We start from the raw sequence: 22,635 nt of genomic DNA, 5'->3' as shown, positions 1-22,635 counted from the left end.
ATTGTTATTTTAAAGAGTTGTACAAGCAAGTTTAAAAATACAGTCACTGTCATTCAGATATTAAAGTTTTTAACTAACCAATACCAATTGTTACAAGAACCAATCTTTCCGGGTAAAGGTATAATATTGAGATTTCTGACTAGGTGTAATCTGTTAAATAATATATTCTAAATTCTCTAATATAGGGTGCCTGCGGATTTTGATAGGTCTTCGGCACTAGTAAGCCTGTCTGAAACTTTATCCATTAAAAGATGGTTCCATACTTTTGAGTACCATGACTTAATATGTAATAGATTATTATTTTTCCAGCTCTGTGCAATAGTTGTTTTGGCGGCCGAAAGGAGAATAGTTAATAGTTCCTTTTTGTGTTGTGAAATTGGAACATCTTTTCAATAATTCAGTAGCAAAATCTCAGGCTTTTCCGGTATTGCATATCCCGCCAATTTTTCTATATGATTCAAAACATTTCTCCAAACAAATTTGACCGTTCTGCAATCCCACCAGCAGTGGAAATATGAACCGATACTGCCACAATCTCTCCAACATAACGGTGATAATTTTTTGTTTATTTTATGAAGTTTTAAGGGAGTGATGTACCATCTGGTTAGCAATTTGTAATTTTGTTGCTGAATATTTATTGCTTTCGAACTGGAAGCATATGAGGACCAGACCTCTTCCCAAAAGGGTTCTAATAAATCAAATCCGAGGTCTTGAGACCATGATGGTACATATGATGGGAATTCAGAAGGGGAAGGATCTGTGAGTATTTTATATACCTTAGAAATCATACCTTTCCCGTTTCCGGAAGATACTAATAATAATTTTTCAAATTCAGTAAGAGGTCTTGAACATGCTTGTTTTAATGTGGATGTAGCAAAATGGTGTTGCAACTTGAAATACTCTAGCCATGGAAATATAACATTAGCTGAAGTATCCAATTTTGATTTTTCTTTCAAATGTTTTTTATGGGTTAAATCATAAAGAGTATATATTCGAGCGTCTTTCCAAAGTTGGAAAGTATTCGGGACTTGTGCTGGGGGGAACCAGGATTGTTCAATATATGTAGATGCCATAGAAATGTCTGGGGCCAAATGGTTCCTTCTAGAATTCCATATCTTAAATAATGCTTGCATTAATATATGATTTGATACCAAACCAGAACGTTCTGAGGTTTTGTTCCAAATAGCTATTTGATATCGTTTAAAATTCAAAAAATATTCCTCTAATGTTATCCACTCTGGTTTAGAATCTGATCTTAGAATTCTTATTATAGTAGATAATATTGTTGCCTCATAATATTTTTTTAGATCCGGTATAGCCATGCCTCCCAGTTTAATTGGTCGGCGAAGGGTAGCAAAACAAATCCGGGGTTTATGATAATTCCAAATAAACCTATTCCAATTGTTCTGCCAAAAATTAAATTGAGAAGGTTGAATGGACATTGGTAAAGCACGAAAAATATATAAAAATCTAGGAAAAATAATTGATTTTACAGATAAGATTTGTTCTAACCAATGTAAATTTTCTCTATGCATTATTCCAGTACCTTGCAGAACATGCATGCTCTTTTTGCAGCCCTGATGGCCCAGGCTAGCCTAATCTTGTTAGATCTCAGTAGCTAAGCAAGGTCAGCTGTGGTTAGTACCTGGATGGGAGACCACCAAGGAACTCCAGGGCTGCTACGCACAGGCAGGCAAGGGCAAACCACCTCTGAATGTCTCTTGCCTTGAAAACCCTACGGGGTTGCCACAAGTCAGCTGTGACTTGACATCGAAAAAACCCCTTTTTACCTTATGTGGGTGAGGTGGACCACCTGCAATTCTCTAATCTGGTCTAACTAGCTAGATGGCTGGAGATACAGGAACTACATCCTGCTCTCATGTTGCCAAGATGGAGAAGCTTGGCATTGTGTGTGGAGAGGGGAAGAATCCAGAAGGGAGCTTTTATGCCACAATCCTCAATCCTTGGCATTGTGTGTGGAGAGGGAAAGAAGCCAGAAGGGAGCTTTTATGCCACAATCCTCAATTCATTTACTTTTGAAGCAATCCTTGCTTCTCAGCTCCTCCTCAGTTGTGGTTAGTATCTGGATGGGAGACCACCAAGGAAGTCCGGGGCTGCTACGCACAGGCCGGCAAGGGCAAACCACCTCTGAATGTCTCTTGCCTTGAAAACCCTACGGGATCAACCATAAGTCAGCTGCGACTTGACATTGGAAAAAACCCTTTTTACCTATGTGGGTGAGTTGGACCACCTGCAGTTTTATATTCTTACATCCATTCTCCCATAAAAGGTGATTTGGATGTGTCAAAACAGAGGGCTGAAGGTCAAGTTGGACTGTCTACAAAGCTTTATGGCCCACTGTGATCCATTTTCTTGGATCTGTTTTAGTTACTCCTTCAAAAACCAGAGAGTGTGTGTGTCCCCGTCCTGCAGGGCTGTGATTACTGCTCTGTCCAGCTCTATCCCTCTGTCTCCTGCTCTACTGATAGGGTTACCAACCTCCAGGTGGGGCCTGGAGATCTCCTGGTATTATAATTGATCTCCAGACTGCACAAATTGGTTTCCCTGGGGGGGAAAGTCTGCTTTGGAGGGTGTACACTCTGGCATTGTACCTTGCTGAAGTCTGTCCCCCCCACAAAGCTCACCTTCCCCAGGCTCCATCCTCAGAATCTCCAGGTATTTCCCACCCCAGAGCTGGTAAACCTATGACTACTGACCAGTCAGTATCTTCTCCTGTCTTAGGTACTTCTTCCATCCTTGCCTTTAATATCCTTACCGAAGATAAATCTCGGAAAAGATGAGTCTTGGAAACCGTTGGAAGTAAATCTCTCCAAATGTACTCAATGTGAATAATGTATTTGATGACCCCAGATTATTTCATTGTTGCAGTGTGTTGTGATTATAATGTAGGGTACACAGTTCTGGTTTGACTCTGTCTCATTCATGGATATGTTCGATTCAACCACATGCATTCTTCCCCATCACCCCACATAATTTATTTATCCCACTATCCATTAATGATTATGTTTATCTTCATTAATTATTTAGGGTTTGTTTTCATTTCAGAATTTAGAACTCTCTATTAATTGTGATAGCAAATATTTATGACTGTAAGAGCCATCCGTCTAGATTTTATGGGGAATTATTTCAATAATTAATGGTTCTTGCTGAAGGAAAACAGATTACTGGAGGAGATTTTAACAGAGGGATGAATCCTTGACTCCACACTCATATTTCAGAGAAGAGTTCAAATGTGTTACCTTGTTCTTTTTGAGTTAGCACAGATTTATTGTAGCTAACTCATTTGCAGGTTTCTTTAATCCACAAGGAAAAAAATTAAACTTGTCATCCTCATCAATTATGTTCAAGAATCTTCATGTACCCCTAAAAACTGGTGAGTGTTAGGCTCACAGATTCTCTTAGACCTTTCTTACATCACATTGAAATTCTCTTTTCTTTACTAAATTGGCATTTTTGGAAATAAAACTGTCTTCTCTCAATAGAGTGGGAAACAGTAAATTAACTCAAGGGAATCTCTTTCTGTATTCTTTCAGTTTGACCATGAAATTGATGCTACTTGGCCAGTTCTTTGGGATACTTCTAAAGCTTATCTAGAGGGACTTTAATTTAAAATTGTATGAAAATTTTTATTTTATTAATAATTTTATTAAAATATCTGCCATCACAATAAATTAAGAGCCGAAACTAAATCTAAATTTACGGAGAATATTCAAAGGTTAGAAACTGTACATTAAAAAAACCCTCTGAGTATTTTGTCTTGAAAGAATAACCCCTAGAAAGATACTAGACTTACATTCTGTTATGAGGCTAGGCAGATATTGCACATACTAAGCATAAATATTTTTAAAAGGTTTATGTTTGGGAATAAACTAAATGGGACTAAAATCATCCCTCCTTGCTGACAAGAATAACTGACAAAGTGTACAATAGTACTGATAAAACTGTTTCTGAATTTTAATAAGCTTTGCCAAGGCTTATACCCTTCTTATTCTCCACCTAAAAGAGAGATGGAACACTTTCTATTCCACAGCTGCCAGAATGTCATAGAACTAGATTAAATGTGCTTATTACAGAACAAGAACATCAGCAGGTTACTGGTACCCTAAAAATAAATCTCTCCAGGATCCTGAGTCCCTGTAGAGTTTTACAAAACCTTTCTCTGTAATGCAATTATCCCATTAATGAAACTGTTTAATAATGATCAAACAGCCTCGACATTGTCAGTCATGGAACAATGCAGGTTGATTCTGTGCAGAGTTCCTCCAGAGATGCTGATTTCAGTGAGCATAGACTAGAGTAACGCTTCATGAGATTGTAGTGAAAGGCAGAGAATCAGCAGAACAGTACAATACTATGCACTGACTTCAGTAGAAGGGTATAACTATGTTTACGATGGTATTGCCAGTCTTCTCATGTAGACTTACTTTGCTTCTGAAAATTGTACCATCTTTATGTCTGTCTTGGAGAATACACATAATATTCTTATTGCTACCGTGTTTCCTCGAAAATAAGACACTGTCTTATATTTATTTTTTCTCAAGAAGACACACTAGGGCTTATACCACAAATGCATAGAAATCCTGCTAGGGGAACAGGGTAAGTATATTAATAATATCCAGGGATGAAAATATTACATCTAATTAATTTCTGTAATGTGAACAATGTTGAAATGACCTGATGCTCTTAGATGTGAAAAAGGCATTGGATCATGTTGAGTAGTGGTTTCTTTTTGGTACACAGAACAGTTTTAATTCTAGCGATTTTACGTCTTTGAGCATTTTACTGTAAACCTAAAGTGATAATTGAAATTAACTACTTTCCCGTCTTTGTCTCTGCAACAAAAAAACCCCTGCAGAGCTAACCCACATCACCTTCTTTTTCTTCTTGGCCTCGGTCTTTGCTTTATTGTCTGTGTATCACACTGGCTTAGAAGGGGTATGGCTCTTGTTTGAGATTGCATTGCAAGTTATATTTATGTTCTTTGCTTAATCCAGAGTGATTTTGGAGATCTGTTTGTCAGGAAAAGTGGAACTACTCTTTGAAGTTAATTATATTTCAGTACTCAGTGAAATTGTCTCATATTTGGAATGCTGGAATAAACTTAATATGCATTAAGAAGAATGGCATCTTGAGTGTAGCAATGAGTTTTTTACTTGTATTTGTTAATGTAATCAATATATGTAATTCTCAACAATCGCTGTGGAGCACTGACCAGTAATCCACATAATGGGCCCAGGTACAGATGGGGGGGGGGATCCTCCTATACACAGAAATATCCGAAAAGTAAAAAGAAAAAGAAAAGAGTAGCAAGGAAAGGGAGACACTGTGATTGAAGTGTGGAGGAAAAGAGGAAGTAGCATAGGGAGGGGGGATACAGGAGCATAATGAGATTCCCCCCTGCAAATCAGTATTTGTCCCTCACTTGTTCCCATCTGTTCCTTTTGATATTTTAAAAGTATACTTATGAACCATTTGGACCTTTAAGGAACAACTTCTTTTCTGCTTTTGCGAGAGAACCATGAGAGAGGGTAGTTTGAAAGGCCCCAAGATAATTTTATATCATTTTAAATGCTTGGTTCAATGGATTATTTCAGATAAGAATCTAGATTGGTATACTGCAGGACAAAACTGTTCCAATGGTTTCTCTTGGTAGTAAAGGGAATGTTGTCAGATCTCATATAATCCCTGTAATGTGACCACCGTGGAAGTAAACGACAAACTGAAAAGGGTTTTATTTTTTGTGTCCTGAAATTTAACCATGCATATTTTTTATTTCAAATGATAAATTTATTTGGTGATAAAAGTGTCTAGTTAAGATATTTTTGGTTGAAGGATGTGATTAAGAATGTACACTATTGTTTTCTTGATTTTAATATTTTCATCATACAAATTGCATTTCTGTTGATCTTAGTAGGACCTATCCTTTTTTTGGTAAGTATTGTGTACAATGATATCACTATTCAAATAACAACATTTTCTCAATCTGTTGATTTCCCTAATTTTGTCTCTGATTTTGTTCCTGTAGGAATGGAAATTTTGGGCTCAGTTGTGAGCCCAACTCATAGATGTGAATTTATGCAAATATTGTCCAAATATTGAGTGTCCAAATATTGACGCAAAGTGTCCAGAAACTCAAAGATACACTGATAAATGTTGATGGTTACCAAAATGTGAGAAAGCCAGTATGATGGAGTTGTTAAAGTACTGTACTATGACAGGGTTGACCTGGGTTGAGATCCCCATTCAATCAGTTACATTCTCATAGCCTAGCAGTAATGTTTTGCTTCTTTTCTGAGACCCCTGAAATGTTAACACCTGTAATGGCACCTCTCTGTAGTGTTCTGATGTGACACATGTTATGCTGCCTCCTTGCTTTCCTTAGCGTTTCCTACTTATTTTTGCTCTCACCTTAGAATTCTCAGTTGGACCCAAAGAACAGACTGGCTTTGTTATATTTGGTAGAATTGTCATTCTTCCTTTAGAAGTCAAACAGTGTAATAGTTTCTGTATGGTTCATAAGTGTAATGGTTTCAGTTAGGTATAGTTCTTAATTCTCTAAAGTTCTTTAAAGTTCCATATTCTCGTTTTACTCACTGATGAATTCCTGTTTCTTTGGGTCCCCCCCGTTCTGCCTGTGTTTTGCTCCCTCTACTGGTTGATTTGATATCACATAGGTTTCTTTCCAGCTATCTCCCTGCAGATTTAAACTGCAGGTTTATGCAGGACATAAATCTGTGTGATATTGAATCGACCACCAGAGGGAACAAAACATGTGCAGAACAGAAGAAACCTTTGAGTAGACAGGAACTTACCAGTGAGTAAAATGAGAATGAGGGAAAGCCCCTAGCCATTTTCCACTTGGGCTAATAACATCCACAAAACAGCACATATTTCTCTCCACAGCTCCACACTCAGCTCTCTTCCCACACAGATACACACACTGAACTCCCTCTCTCTCCACAAACCAGTCAACTCCACTCCCTGGGGTACAGCTACATCTAATCATTACACGCTTCAATCACCCATCCAGGCCCCCTCTTTCTTACTCCAGAGGCCTGCCTTTTTAAATGACAGCAACATACATATAAAACTGCACATTAAAACACAGAAGTAAAACACACAAAACACATTTTCATAGCAAAACACCACACTAACCTTCCTTGCAGGGTTGTTGTGATCAGGGGTCATTTCCTGTGGGAGCGCACGGGAGCGGAGCTCCGGCAGTAATGAGCCCAGGGGGAAGGCACATGCAACAAACCCCGCCCCCTGCTCCCAGCAGCCCTCAGTCGGGCCATGAGAACAAGAAGCAGCTAGGTAAGTTGCAGAGCTCCCCCCGGCCCTCTTCTGTGAGGGCAGATCTGCACATTCCCCCTCCCCATAGCTAGCAATCCAAAACAGTCCAGTGGCACCTTTAAGACCAAGTTTTATTCAGATACAAGCTCTCCCTCCTCTATGAGGACAGATCTGCATGTCCCCCCCAATAGCTAGCAATCCAAAACAGTCCAGTGGAGCCTGAGCGGTGGGTGTTGCCTTCTGACACACTTCCGGTGATGTCAGGGGGTGTGGCATATACAAATAAGTTATGCTAATAAGTTATTCTAATGAGCTCCTGCACCTCTTTTTCTACGAAATGACCCCTGGTTGTGATGATAAAATAGAGGGAAAGAACAATATAATTTGCTGTGAGCTCTTTGCAGGATGGGCAGGATACCTGTTCCTGATCCTGTACCAAAATTAGAATGCCTATGTGCCCCCAAGCACTTTGGCAAAATAAATAGAGTCTGTAGTCTCACTAGTACTTGAGCCCAGGGCAGGATATAAATGTGACTGTATTGGACTTTTGCATGAATTTTGTGTGTGGCAAATGGACCTTGCTGGTGGCTTTATGTTTCTTTTCAAGTGCTAACTTACCCTTTTCTTGCATGCATATATTTACAAGTAGGAGTCAAATCATAAAGTCGCAGAATCAGATCTATCTAATTATACTCTTTTTATCAGCAATTTCCGATATCTGAAACGATATTTAAAATACCATGCATTTTATTCTGTTGCATAATATGAAGTTTAAATTCTACAACTAGACAGCTGAGACTTAAACTGGAAACAAAATCCTAGTGCATTCTTGATTTACACCTTTTAATATATAGATTCATTTAATCTTTTTTTCTTTTTTCCTGTCGGAACCATTAGGTGGACAGACTGGCAGGGCTCTACAACATCCATGTCCGCACAGGCTGTTTCTGTAACACTGGAGCTTGCCAGCAGCATTTGGGGATTAGCAATGAGGACATCAAAAAGAACCTCCAGGTCAGTATGGGTTTGGCTCCTCAATGGTTGGTGATGCTACCTAGCCATTCACAATTTCCAGTCTAAAAGATGGATCAAGATGTTAGTCTGTCTGTAGCCGCAGAAAACAGCAAGAGTCCAGTAGCAACTTAAAGACTAAAAAATTGTGGCAGGGGATGAGTTTTCATGATTCACTGCTCACTTCTTCAGATACCTTTTGGACCACCTGCAGCGACTTACGGAAGTGTCTACCTTGCCACAAAGAACATCTCGCAGCCGGAAAAAAGGAGCCGAGCCAAAAAAGAATGACACCAGCCTCCACCAGGGTGCCAGTAGGCAGCCCCTTCCATTGAACTGTTGTGGCCGTAGTTAGGATTCAAATATGTGACTAGCACCCAAAAATGTAAACCGTCCAGAGACTCCTACGGGGGTTAGGGCGGTATATCAAGTTGAAACAATAAATAAATAAATAATAAATACCTTCTGGACCACCTGCAGTGACTTACGGAAGCGTCTACCTTGCCACAAACATTAGTCTTTATGGTGATACTGGACTCTTGCTCTTTTTTACAGTCCAAAAAATGGGTCCTCTGTTAGCCTGTGAAGAGCTAGATTGCAGGGATACTTTTGTGATGTTTCTGCAGATGTCTTACTGGACCTGGTATACACAAGCAGAGCAAATACAGAAGAACAGAAAGCTAAAGAGTTATGGGACCAGTTTCTTTAAAAATGCTTTCTGACATATTTATTCATGGCTGTAATCATTCTAATCTATGCAAATAATGTTTAGGTTTCCTTAGTAGCTTCTGAAATGTAGCAATAGCAACAATACCTTTCTTCAGGGCAGTTGTTCAGTTCTTCTCTGTCTGTTAATTCCGTTCTCCACTTGCATTCTGCCTCTCGGAGAGTTTCTTTGTAATGAGATTTTTATGGTCATGAACTTGTAGCGCCACTAGGGAGTCTACAGAAAGGCCCTTCAAGGTATTCTGGGCCCTCAACACTCCTTTCAGAATTTGAGTCCAGGGGCACCTTCAAGACCAGCCAGATTATCCAGGGTATAAGCTTTCATGAGATGAAGTGAACTTTGACATGGTGATGGTGGAAAGTGTCATCAAGTCACAGAGCCAGTCTGGTGTAGTGGTTAGGAGCAGGGACTCTAACCTGGGAGAACCGGATTTGATTCCCCACTCCTCCACTTGCAGCTGCTGGTGTGACCTTGGGTCAGTCACAAGTTCTTTCAGAGCTGTTCTCTCACGAGCAATTCTCAAAAGAGCTCTCTCAGCCCCACCCACCTCACAGGGTGTCTGTTGTGCGGTGGTGTTAGAGAATGAGCTTGATATTTGCTTTATGGACTGCTTATTGCTACACACAATGGACTGTGCACACACACACACACACAGGCTCAGGTCACCTGTTGTGATGCCACACATAGAAGGTTCCTGCACATACTTACATGTAAATAAGGTTTCAGCTACACAGTTACCCAGCTTGGTGAAGAAGCACACACCTCCATTATTGTGAGCAATGGGACAACAACTCTAGGGAGAGACAGCCCCCATGACAGAGCTTCTTGTAGTCACGTACTACCCATCGCTTGCTTTGTTCCTGAGCTGGTATTTCCTGCCAAATGGACATTTGGTTATCAAAGAAACTGGCCTGCTTCATCAACACTACAATGGAGCATCCTGACGCCTAGATTTCACACCTGTCCAGATGCCATACTCTGAGTAAGGTTTTAGGTTACAATATTGGCCACCCCTTTAGGTAATCTCCCCTTCCCACATGCAACCAATAGGATTGTTTTGGGGATGGACTAACAGGTAGGTGGGTCAAGAGGTTGGCACAGTTACCGCCCATCTCTTGAACCCACTAGAAAAGGACAGAACCAGTCACCAGGCTCCTCCTACCTACCTGGCTAGCTAGCACTTCCCCTGCAACAACCCCTGTCTGCTTTTACCCCTCTTAAGTCCCACTTGCTTTCCCCAACCCTTGCCTCTACTGCCCACACGTTCCGGCTGGTTCTGGTCATGTGTGAATTCCTTTGTTTCCATTTCTTCCCCTCAATTCTTCATTGGAACAACCAAGCTGCAAGACAGATAAGTATCACCCACCGTCACCCCTACCTGCTAATGCAAAAGTGCTTATTTCTTACTGTAAATCTTAAAAACTTGATTGAATGTGTGAGTGCATCAGTATTGCTTGTATGAGATCATATTTTTAAGTAAAAGACTTCTATTTTAACCACAACAGCCTCGAATCCTTTACTGGTAACACTTGGTGGGATCAGAACCTTGGTATAAATTGGCAAGAACCCATTTATAAATTGCCAATTGCTGTAAATAAAGCAATTCGGCTAACAGTGGGGAAGGGGAAGGAGATAGTGAGCTGCTCTGAGACTCCTTCGGGTAATGAAGGGCGGGGTATAAATGCAATCTCTTCTTCTCCTACTACTTATGGCAGCCCCGTAGGGTTTCCAAGGCAAGAGACATTCAGAGGTGCTTTGCTGTTGTCTGCCTCTGTGTAGCAACCCTGGACTTCCTTGGTGGTCTCCCATCCAAGTACTCACCAGGACCAACTCTTCTTAGCTTCCAAGATCTGACAAGGTAGATCTGACAAGCCTGGGCCATCTAGTTCAGGATGAGCTTTTTATTTGTTTGTTTATTAGATTTTTTTAGTCGCCACTCATCCAAAGGGTCTCATGGCGACTTGCAACATTAAAAACGAGCAAGGTAAAAACAAAATAAAAACAAATAAAATATAAAATATTAACATAAACATGTTAAAGTATTGAAATATGCGGCTATCACCCTTCCACTAATAAAAAACAGCCCAAACATATGGTTCCCCTCCAAAGGCCAACCTAAACAATTCGGCCTTGCATGGCCTCCAAAAACCAATCAAGTCTGGCAGGGCAGGGGTGTCATCCGAGAGGGCATTCTACAACGGAGAAGATCCTTCCCCTGGTGACAGGCCCACTGTTCCCTCTAATCCGAGTTAGTGTGAGCCAGCTCACAGTTTTTTAGCCTCCGGCTCACACATTTCTGTCTTAGCTCAGGAAGGATGGGGCTCCAGAGCAAACTAATTGATGCAGTAGCCAAATGGCTCACTGGCAACTTTAATGCCACTAGCTCCCAAAGTAGAATTCTTGCTCACAAGACTCCACCGCTTAGAGGGAGCATTGGTGACAGCTAAGTGAGCCATCCTGCGCCAGGCACCTGCAGGAAGCCCCTAGGGGAGGACCGAAGGGAGTTCAGGGGGTTATAATGGGAGAGGCAGTCCCATAGGTATGAGGGTCTGAGACCATTAAGGACATTAAAGGTTAGCACCAACACCTTGAATTGGATCTGGAGACTAATTGGTAGCTAGTACAGCTGCCGCAGAATTGGAGTAATATGAACCGACCATGATGCTCCAGTCAGCAACCAGGCAGCTGCATGCTGGACCACCTGCAATTTCCAAAGCGTTTTCAAGGATAGCCCTACGTAGAGAAAATTGCAGTAGTCCAATCTGGAGGTAACCGTTGACTTACAAAAGCTTATGTCCTGGAAAACTTGGTTGGTCTTGAACATTTTTCTTTTTCTTTTTGGCCATCTATTTGGAACCGACTTATGGCAACCCCGTGGGGTTTCCAAGGCAAGAGATGTTCAAGGGTGGTTTGCCATTGCCTGCCTCTGCATAGCAACCCTGGTATTTCTTGGGGGTCAAGATCTGACGAGATTGGCCTATCCTCGGCTATCCAAGGTTTTACTGGACTCTTGTTTCATTCTGCTATTACAGACTAAAATCGCTTCCCACCTGAAAGTCACCACTCCTTGAAAGTCACCACTCCACTCGGTAGAGGTTGGACTTCCCTCTGCTTTGGAGTACCAGTTTGAGCAACAGCTTTGGAATGTTGGGGGTTAAAGTAAACACTGGTTGTCTCTATGACAACAGACCACAAAGGGTGAGCACTAACTGTAGAAAAAGAACCTAGTGGAGTACGGATTATTAAACAGAATATTCATAGGCCCTTTAGGAACAACAAAACTCTTTGGACGGCTGCAGAGCTTGGCGAAGTGGAGTTCCTACTGGATTTTACTTTGTCATGTTGTATTCACAGTCCCTCCTTTTCTGCTAATCTCTCATTTTAGAAAAGCTAAATGGCACCTGGTATTTTTGGCCACTGTGTGACAGAGTGTTGGACTAGATGGGCCATTGGCCTGATCCAACATGGGCTTCTCTTATGTCCTTATGACTGGAGAGAAGGACCTTCTAGACACAGAGAAGGCCAGGACTCATCCTACAGCGCTGAGGTCATAGCAAAAAATAAAAGCCAGTGTTGTATTGTGGGTCATGACTGTGCACTAGGGTCGCCAACCTCCAGGTGGGGCCTGGAGTTCTCCCAGATTAGAGCTGATTGCCAGACGACAGAGATCAGTTCCCCTGGAGAAAATGGATGCTTTGGAGGGTGGACTCCATGGCACTGTGCCAACCTGAAGTCCCTCCCCTTCCCAAACCCTTCCCTCCCCAGGCTCCACATTCCAAGTCTCCAGGAAATTTCCTACCCATAGTTGTGTGTGTACTGTTACTTGGTGAGGCCATCATCTTTCACCAAGTGGCCCACAGATTGTCACATCACTGACTCACAGAACAAACTCACAGACCAATGGAGGTGCAGGAATACAGCAGGTATCCTGTGTTCCCTCAGGGAAACAGTGGGTTAGTGACCCGTGAGGGGATTGAGGGAAATATCCCAAGAGGCAAGCTAACAGGAGAGAGAGGGAAAATCACAGAAGATGCAGAATCCCCAAGTCCTCTCCTACACAGGCAGGCTCTATGCCTTGGTGGAAGGGCACTCCATTTCTGAATGTTAAGGACTTCAAAGTCAAATACCTTTTATTGGCATACAATATTAGTGTCAGCAAGCTGCCATGGTGTTCTGTGTGACTTCTGGTTGTACATATGTGATCCCTGTCCCTGCCAGCTGACCTATGTGTTTGCCTGCTGTGATGCCAAAGTAAAACAACTGGAGGATGTGAGGGGGAGAGTATGCTTCGCTGCCAGCTTGTTATTTCTCAAGCCTGAGAACTGCACCTGTGTTGTGTCTACTGTTTGCCTGGTTCCCAAGATCTGAGCAAGGAACCGTTTTCTCCTGCCCGCCGGCGGGAACGTTATCCATTGGTTCTGTATCTAACTTGAATCCCTTTATCATGTCTGCCCTAACTGCTGGTCCCCAGTTCTAACAAAGAACGTGTTTGAGTGTCTTTCCAATGCTTTGAAATAAACTTTGCTTTCTTTGAAACGTGGATTTATTCTCGATGCTTGGGGATCCAACATATTGTTAGAACTCTTTTTTCTTCCTATCGTCCCGATTCTGGCGAGACCATGAGCGGGTCTGAGGGAACCCTACCTACCACGGAGGGGGACACAAGATCGGTCCCCACTACCTCCGCACCTTTGATTGTTACGACTACCGCACCAGGAGAAGGTGCTGTGGGGGGAGCGATTCCCCGACTGCCTGCCTACCTGTCTTGGCCGCCTCCAACCCCTTCGAATTGGGGTGCGCGGAAGACACCAGCAATTCCCAATATTAATACAATCTAATAGACATTATAAAATAGATAGTCGTGGTAAACCATTCCAAGGATATATCAAGCCTCAGGGACGCGTGTGGGTTGGATCGGGTCACGGCAGTGGGGAAGGGGTGGGTGGGGAGGTGGGTAACAATTCCTCCCCCTCCGGTTCCATCTCCTGGCCAGAAATTGGGCCCTCTGCCTTAAAAGGCTATTAGCCCCAATAGGGGGAAAGGCCCATGGCCTATGTGTTTCTTCCCTGTACCAAAGTGAATAGCTGCCCAGAGGGAACTGTTTGTGTGGAGGAAGGGTGTTAAATTCCTGTGCCCCAGCACCATGGTCCCCGGCTGCTTTCAGATGAAGCTAAAGAGATGGGATCTCTTGCCTCTCCTCTATTTAAGCCCTTAGCTGTATATGTAAAATCATGCAATACTATGAATAATCAAAGGAAAGTCCCCTTACCCAGTTCTGCCCTCCCAATACGACACACAGTTGCCAGGAGGATTATAAACAACCCACCCCACTATGTGGGGATGCCGTTGAAGAGAACTACCTAGTGCAGAACACAGCCTGGCCGTCATTTGACAGGAAACAACAGATGTGATCACATGACACCTGTCTTAGAGCAACTGAATTGGTTACCTACATGCTTTGGGGTTCAATGTAAAGTGCTGGTTGTAACCTTTATAGCCTTCCTTGGCCCAGAGACCTTAGGGAACACCTCTCCCCACACGAATCTACAGCTCCACTGTGACCGTCTTCCCACTTTGGTAATATCCCATAAAGATGGGTCCAGGCAGGTCTGTCTAGGGACGGCATTCCAAAGCGTGGGTCTGAGAACTGGGAGGATATCTGGGGAGGAAGTGACACAAAATAAGGGACCCTGCTTATTATCATCGGGGGAGCGAGACGTCCCTGGCGGATGACAGGGTTGTGGGGACATATACTGCTGTTGTTCTGTTATAACATCTTCAGAACAACATCTTGATTTTATGATTAGGAGTGAGTATTGGAGCACTGATAATTTTAATAACTGTATTATGTTGTATTATTGTATTTTTATACTGTTCTTACTGTTTTAATCTGGCATTTATGCCCTTGTTAGTCGCCCTGAGCCTTCGGGGAGGGCGGGATACAAATCTAAAGAATGAATGAATGAATGAATGAATGAATGAATGAATGAATGAATAATCATCCTGAGGGATTCCCTTGCCACTCACAACCCCTCCATCTCTGTGTTGGAACAGAATCTGTTGCTGTAAAAAATAGTCAAATATTTCATTTTGTGGTACTATTTACGAAAAACACATGCTTATACTACTTCTTTTAACCTAACTAGGCCGGCCATGTGTGTGGAGATGACATAGATGTAGTCGATGGACGTCCCACCGGGTCTGTGAGGATCTCGTTTGGCTACATGTCCACATTTGAAGACGCACAGACCTTTCTGAAGTTCATCATTGCCACCAGGCTCTGTGGTTGCAACACACTTATTTGTCCTTCTCAAGCAGAGACGGTTTCACCAGCGGCAGCATCGACCAAAGAAAATGGCTATACTTGTGATACCAAGACTGTCGACGAACTTCCTCCGCAGAGAATCATAACGGACTCTCAGGCTAACACCAGTTCTCCTCCGGGGGTGACCTCAGTCTGTCCACAGCTTGCCGAGGGACATTCAGAAAGGAACACGACTGATATTTCTGGGAATTCAACAGAAGTGCCACAGAGTGGTAGAGTGCCAGTAACTGTCACCAACATTTATCTCTACCCAATCAAATCATGTGCCGCCTTTGAGGTAAATGCTTTCAGTGATATTTTAAAAGAGTTGCGTTGCGTTGTCTGTCATGTGTATCTCTGAATATTGAGTTTTCTGCATAGAGGTTGTTTTTTCTGAACAGAGAAGTGTCAGTCGTGTGACTCTTGACCTGGCATCTGAAGTGGTACAACACAATTATGCCCTGGTCTGGATAGCCCAGCCTGGCCTGATCCCATCAGATCTCGGAAGCTAAGCAGGGTCAGCCCCGGTTAGTACTTCAGTGGGAGACCACCGAGGAAGTCCAGGGTCGCTACATAGGGGCAGGCAATGGCAAACCGCCTCTGTTCATCTCTTGCCTTGAAATCCTAAGAGGTCGCCATAACTCAGCGGTGATTCGATGGCGCTTTCCACCTCAACCCAATCGTAGGTTTACCATCTCACTGAGAACTAACTCTTGAATATGGACTGACTCCAGTAGAAGCTCTGCTTGTCCCGTGTGAACCTGTATTCTGTATTCTGCCTGCTGGGAGGTGTCTCACTCGCCCTCCTCCCACTTACTACTTCTTTGAGTGGAAAGGAGGAGAAAATTCATACAGAACCTTAGAAAAACCAGGTCAGGATGTCTGGTAGGAGAAACAGATGAATGCCAACCAAGCAGTGAGAGCAGGACTGCAGCAATATGTGACCCATCCACCTGAACTCTGCCACCAGCAGTGTATGGGGCTGCCTGAGACCCCGGAGAGCCACTGCCCGTCTGATTAGACAATACTGACCGTGATGGACCAAGGGTCTGATTCAGTATAAGGCAGCCTTTGTGTGTTCATGAGAGTTTTTGCTGCCTGCCTGCTCTACAAAAACAGAGCAGCTGAGTTCCTCCTGGTCACCGGTACAAAGCTGGTGGGCTATCTTTGGCCTGGTGAGGCACAAGCTGTAGAAAACGAGAGCCAACATGGTCACAGTGGTTGTGAAGACAAAATGGCAGATGTGAGCTGCTTCGTGTGTATCTCCATTGTGGAGAGAAGCAGGCTATAACTATCTAAATAAAAAGTCTGCATTAAAGAGCACGAGGCAATATCAAGCCGGCTGAGTTTAAATGTGAATTGACACCATTTTCTTAAATCCATGGAGGGCTGGTCTTCAAAATCGATGGCGGGCTTGTTAGGCCAAAACAGTCCTGTCCTCCCAAGGCCCCCCACACAGGGGCCACGCTTTGATCTGTGCAAGGGACAAAAGGACAGTAACGTTGGCTTTACCCACTGACTGGCTACCTCACAGGGTGTCTGTTGTGGGGCGGGGAAGAGAAAGGAGACATAAGAAGGTAAGAGAAGCCATGTTGGGTCAGGCCAATGGCCCATCCAGTCCAACACTCTGTGTCACACACTGGCCAAAAATACCAGGTGCCATCAGGTGGTCCACCAGTGGGGCCAGAACTCCAGAAGCCCTCCCACTGTTGCCCCCCAAGCACCAAGAAGACAAAGTGTCACTGCCCCAGACATAAGAGCATAAGACAAGCCATGTTGGATCAGGCCAATGGCCCATCCAGTCCAGCACTCTGTCACACAGTGGCCAAAAATACTAGGTGCCCTCAGGAGGTCCACCAGCGGGGGCAGGACACTAGAAGTCCTCCCACTCTTCCCCCCCCCCAAGCACCAAGAATACAGAGCCAGATCTTGCCAAGGATAGTTGAATATTTCTCCAGCTTCTAATTCTCCTCTGGAAATAATAAATAAATCAGAGATTGGGTTGCCTGAGTTTTCATCCTAGGGCAGCTGACTATGTAAACATGCCCAAAGTTGGGTTTTTCAAGGGTATTCCCTCTAGACTGAGACTCATAATACCTATCACTACATTTATTTCTGGTGGTTCTACGAAATAACACAACCTTGCTTGGGAATGAATAGCCTGCCTACCTAAATACTAATTCCATAATTAGCATGCTTGTATTCACCAGCATGGGAGGGCTGCGGGCTATGCTGGGTGGATGGTAATTGGAGAACAACCTGATTAACATGGTATAATTGAGAGGATGCTGATTTGCATTACAAAGAAATGTTATAATTAAAATATATTTGCAACAGAAATATGACATTTAAGTGTTGCGGTACAATCTGAAAGTTCACTCTGCAGATTTTAATTGCTGCTTTTTTTTTGCCCTGTTAATAACATGGCCACCTTGTATGTGGCTTCTTTCCATCTTTTTTTGAATAGCACAAGATGAAATAGGTGGATGGTCTGCACAATGACCTAGAATCTGGCTTCCCCTTTGCAATGTGTTTTGCAGTGCTTTAATGAATGTCAGTATTATTATATCTTCTTTTATGAAAACCTCCTCGTGTGGGTCACAGTCCCACATCAGAATGAAAATTGAGGTCAAAGCTACTGACTATTTACGTGCATTTAAAATATATTCCATTTAATAAGATTTTTAGCTGCTGGCAGTTTAAAGTAAAATGTAATAGGAAATATTATCAGGGCAGTCACATTTTTGCTTAAGTGTAAATAACACATTACTCTTGGCACTGTGAGTACAGCGCTTAGTTCACAGGCTCACCCTTGGAAAACGGAGAGACCAGGTTCAATTTGAAATTCTCATGCTACAGAAATACATCTGCTGAAGGCAAAGTAATGCAAATTAAGCAGAGTTACATAAAATTACTGGGTTTTGTGGCAGAATTCTTTGTTTTGTTGGGAAAAAACGCAGCCTAGGTTTACATGTATTGTGAACTTAAAAAAAAGAGATGATGTTGATTAAAATTGTGCAGATCAGTAATCCAGGTTCCGGAGTAAGAAAAATCTGGATCCTGCAACATATGTGAATTGATCAGAAGCAAATACACATGACCCATACAATCTTAAAAAGAGTCACACCCTTCTAAGTCTATTAAAGTCAATGGTCTTCGGTTCAGGTGGGGTAGCCACGTTGGTCTGAAGCAGCAGAACGAAGTTGGAGTCCAAAGGCGCCTTTAAGACCAACAAAGTTGAAGAATACCCAGAATAAAACTTTGTTGGTCTTAAAGGTGCCAGTGGACTCAAACAGTGGTCTTAGGTGTAGGTCTGCTTGGGATAACAATGCCAGATGTAGGCAGACCTTATGTATAGTACAGTGGTTCCAGTAAGGCGTAAAGCATTCTACTGTAGTGAAACATAAAATGACAATGTTTTTAGCTAGAGATGAAAGCTGACATGGATGGGACAGTCAGTAATTCAAGAGGGTTACCAAGGGAACTGATCTACTCGTAGGGTGAAGAGGAGAATAAAGCAGGTACGGGCAGGGCCGGCTCGTGGTGTTTCTGCGCCCTAGGCAAGGCTGCCTTATGGTGCAGATGCCAACCTCCCGGTGGGGCCTGGAGACCTGGGGACCTCTGGAGCCAGCCACCCTTTTGCTGCTGCCACCACCGCCTCCCCCCCCGCCACCACCAAAGGGGGGGAGGAGGGGGGAGCCACAGCTTGGCGCCCCATCCAGGGCCTGGCGCTCTAAGTGAATGCCTAGTTCGCCTAGTGGGTGAGCCGGCCCTGGGCACGGGTCAAGAAAACGGAAAGATTTTGTGCAAGGAAGGGGTAGACAAGGAAAAAATTTTGTTCGGTTGATCCAGTGGAGCGTTTGCTTGGCATTCAGAAGGTCCCCAGGTTCAATCCTTGGCATCTCCAATTAAAAGGTACCAGGTAGTAAGTGATGTGAAAGGCCTCAGTGGTAGAGCATCTGCTTGGCATGCAGAAGGTCCTGGGTTCAGTTTCCGGCATCTCGAGTTAAAAGGATCAGGTGATGGGAAAGACTGCCTGAAACCCTGGAGAGCGGCTGTCATCTTGAGTAGGCTGTACTGACCGTGATAGACCAATGGTCTGGTTCAGTATAAGGCTGCTTCCTGCATGAGCTGCCTTTTGCCAGTCTGCGCCGTTCCCCTCTTTCTCTGCCCTAGTTTTGCTTTGCCTCTGCAGACCCCCATTGGACAAAAGAGGAGAGTTGTCAGATATCAATATCCCTCTTTTCTGTAAAGATCTTTATTCCTGTCACTGCCCTTTTAATTGAATGAATCCTTTATGCACTTGTTCACCCATGCTAAAATTCATCAGCGAGCTTTGGTATCTGGTTTGTAAACTGGGCGTATTTGTTGCCTTAAAAGACCAAGTTCACGTGGAATTATTAGGACAAATGTGCACAATCAAAATTAATCAAAGGTTCTTTATGGACGGCTTTCCCTGTGGGGTTTAGAAACTCCTATATGAATACAAAGCACATTTGTAAATAAAGTTGTTGCAAGGTTGGCTTTTAGCAACGGAATAAGGGTCTTTTCTGCATGCTCACTTTCCTCACTTGTGTGTTTCTGTTACTTTGGAGGGGTTTTGCCTGTTTCGCATGTGCTTTCCTCCCTCTAGTGGTCAGTTTGATATCATATCTCTTTACGTCCAGCATAAAAACCTATAGTTTAAATCTGCAGGGAGATATGCTGGACATAAAGCAGTGTGATATCGAATTGACCACTAGAGGGAGCAATGGAACCAAACCCCTGAAGCAACACCAAAATGAGGAACATGAAAATGTGGGAAAGCCCCAGCAAAGGAGCTGCAAATATGAATCAAAATATGTCAAACAAATGTTGGAAATGTAAGAGGCATGAGGGCTCATTTTATCATATGTGGTGGACTTGTGAGAAAGCTGTAGACTTTTGGACAAAAGTCCACAATGAAATGCAAAAAATACTGAAATGTTCTTTTAAAAAAGCACCGGAAATTCTGCTTTTGGGACTCAAAATGGAAGAAGTCAATACGACTAAAAAAACTTTACTCTGGTACCTGATAGTGACAGCGAGAATGATTTATGCTCAGTTTTGGAAGACGGAAAAGGTACCAGAGGTTGAAGAATGGATACAAAAAGTTCTGTTCATGGCACAAATGGATAAGATTACAAAAAAACTGAATAACAAAGAAGACGATGAGTTTTTTGGAGAATGGAATGATTTTAAAATTTATCTGGAAAAGAACTGGGATGTGAAACAAAACTTAATATGTTTAGATCAATATTAAGTCAAACGATGTTATCTTTAGATTGTAATGATGAGAAACTGATATTGTTGATGATATGAAGTAATTTGGAGCAGGGGTGGAAGCATTGTGGGAAGCCATTGGAGGGAGGGGAGGAACTGGGAATGGGGTAGACAATTGATAGAATGAAATGTTTTATATGTTGTATTCCTGAGAAAATAAAATTTGTTTACTAAAAAAAAAAAGTGTTTCATTGATATCAAAACTTAAGTGCATTGGACTTGGGCACAGACGATTTTCCCTCAATCGGGGAAGAAGTGTAAATTTGGCTTCCACTAGCTCTGGTTAACAGCTTGGGTGCTGGCCTTGAATGTGCACACTCTGTGCCCATATTCCTTACCTTCCCTGGAACAAATTTCTTTCCTTAACAGGTCGAGGACTTTGTCAGCACCGGTCTTCACTTGGAGGCTATTCAGGGCTTCCATTAACCTGGGGGGACAGGTTAAACTCTATGCAGAACACAGGTGAACGGAGATGGTATTTTGCTTCATCTGACCATTCATGTGTCTGCTGATGAACTGTGTACACAAGGGGCTGCTTGGGGCTCCAAAGCGGCATAAGGTGGCTTGTGGGAGGAGGCAAGCAGCATGCCTTAAGCCAGCTGTGGCCTCCCAGGTTCGTAGCATTGCTGCTGGACCCTGAGGCCGGCTGGGACAGAGCTTTGCAGCCCGCCTTAGAGAGTGTCCCAGTGGCACAGGAGGAGGCCAGTCACATGCCACTATAGGCCCCTGGCACAAGAGTGCCAAGAGGATCTCCAGGGAAGTTCTGCAGCCCTCCTTGGGAGCCATGGACAAAAGGGCTTGGGGGACTCCCGAATGTTGAGCCAGGCCTGCATAGAACGGTGCGGAATGTCAAACGCTAAGAAAGTGTGTGTGTGTGTGTGTGTGTAAAGTACGAAGTGAAGGCGCAGCTCACTTTGAAAATGATTCTGTGAACTGAATACGTTGAGACTGCTCTTCAGTGATATCCTTCAAGTTACTGGTTCCAACGTGATAAAGCCATTTTGGTGAAACGTGGAGCATATTGAGGAAGCCGGCAATCCCGTAGTTCTTCTTTTGGAACCGTTCAAGTGTTCCTCTTCTGGGACTGTTGGAGCAGATATATCCTCTGGAAGCTCGTTTTCCCTCTTTACACTGTGAAGCACGCTGCTCATCAGGAGGGGCTGAGCTAGGGTTGCCAAGTCTACTTACCCCTCGGAGCGGGGGAGCCTCGCCGGGCTCCGGGAGTTCTCGGCGGATACGCGCGACGATCTGGGCCACGCCCCCAACATGAGCGGTGATGCAGCTTCGGGGGCAGAGTTCCCCCCGGGGCCCAATTCCGCTGGGGCGGAAATCGGGCCTCCAAAGCGGGGGATTCCCCGCCCCCCGGCCCCAGTTGGCAACCCTAGGCTGAGCACTTTGGAGGGTTTTGGACTTTGTGAGCCGTATGCAGGACTCAACGTTAAATCATTTATGCTCTGGTTATGAATTGTGTATTGTATTAATAATTTTTCTTAGGATTTGAGAAATTGTATAAACTATTTGTTTGTCTGTATGGGTTTTCAAGGCTAGGGATGTTCACAGGTGGTTTGCCATCGCCTGGCCTCATGTCACAGTCTTGCAGCAATCAGTGCTCAACAATGTTCCTTCAGAAAGGTTCAGGTTTATTGAGTACAGTAAAGGCAAGTCTTCTGTGCGTACATTTAGTGTCAGAACTAACCCTAAAGGTGGGAGGGAGTTAGATATACGGGATTCGAAGTGGGGTCCCCTGACAAAGTTGAGCCAATCAGGGCATCAGCTACAGCGTGCCTAAACTAGGGTTCACACTCCCAGCAAAGGATCAGGAGAGAGGCACCAAGGTCAGACGCTTATGAGATAAGACTCAGCAGGGGTCATTTCGTAGAAAAAGAGGTGTAGGAGCTCATCAGCATAACTCATTAGCATGACTTACTTGCATATGCCACACCCCCTGACATCACCGGAAGTGTGTCAGAAGGCAACA

The 22,635-nt window shown here is 43.5% G+C and overlaps 1 protein-coding gene across 1 annotated transcript in view; it reads left to right on the top strand.

Annotated features, from left to right (window-relative positions):
• Window positions 1-22,635, top strand: part of MOCOS (molybdenum cofactor sulfurase) — a 197,891-nt gene that overhangs the window by 129,548 nt on the left and 45,708 nt on the right. Inside the window, exons 7-8 of the mRNA XM_015420757.1 lie at window positions 8,212-8,328; window positions 15,199-15,654. Of these exons, the coding sequence (XP_015276243.1) occupies window positions 8,212-8,328; window positions 15,199-15,654 (573 nt within the window). The remainder of the gene's footprint in view (window positions 1-8,211; window positions 8,329-15,198; window positions 15,655-22,635) is intronic.

Source organism: Gekko japonicus, unplaced genomic scaffold (assembly GCF_001447785.1).
Source record: "Gekko japonicus isolate JY-2015 unplaced genomic scaffold, Gekko_japonicus_V1.1 scaffold438, whole genome shotgun sequence".
NCBI lineage: Eukaryota > Metazoa > Chordata > Lepidosauria > Squamata > Gekkonidae > Gekko > Gekko japonicus.
Note: the sequence above shows the minus strand (reverse complement) of the source record. Positions and strands in the feature narration are given on the sequence as shown.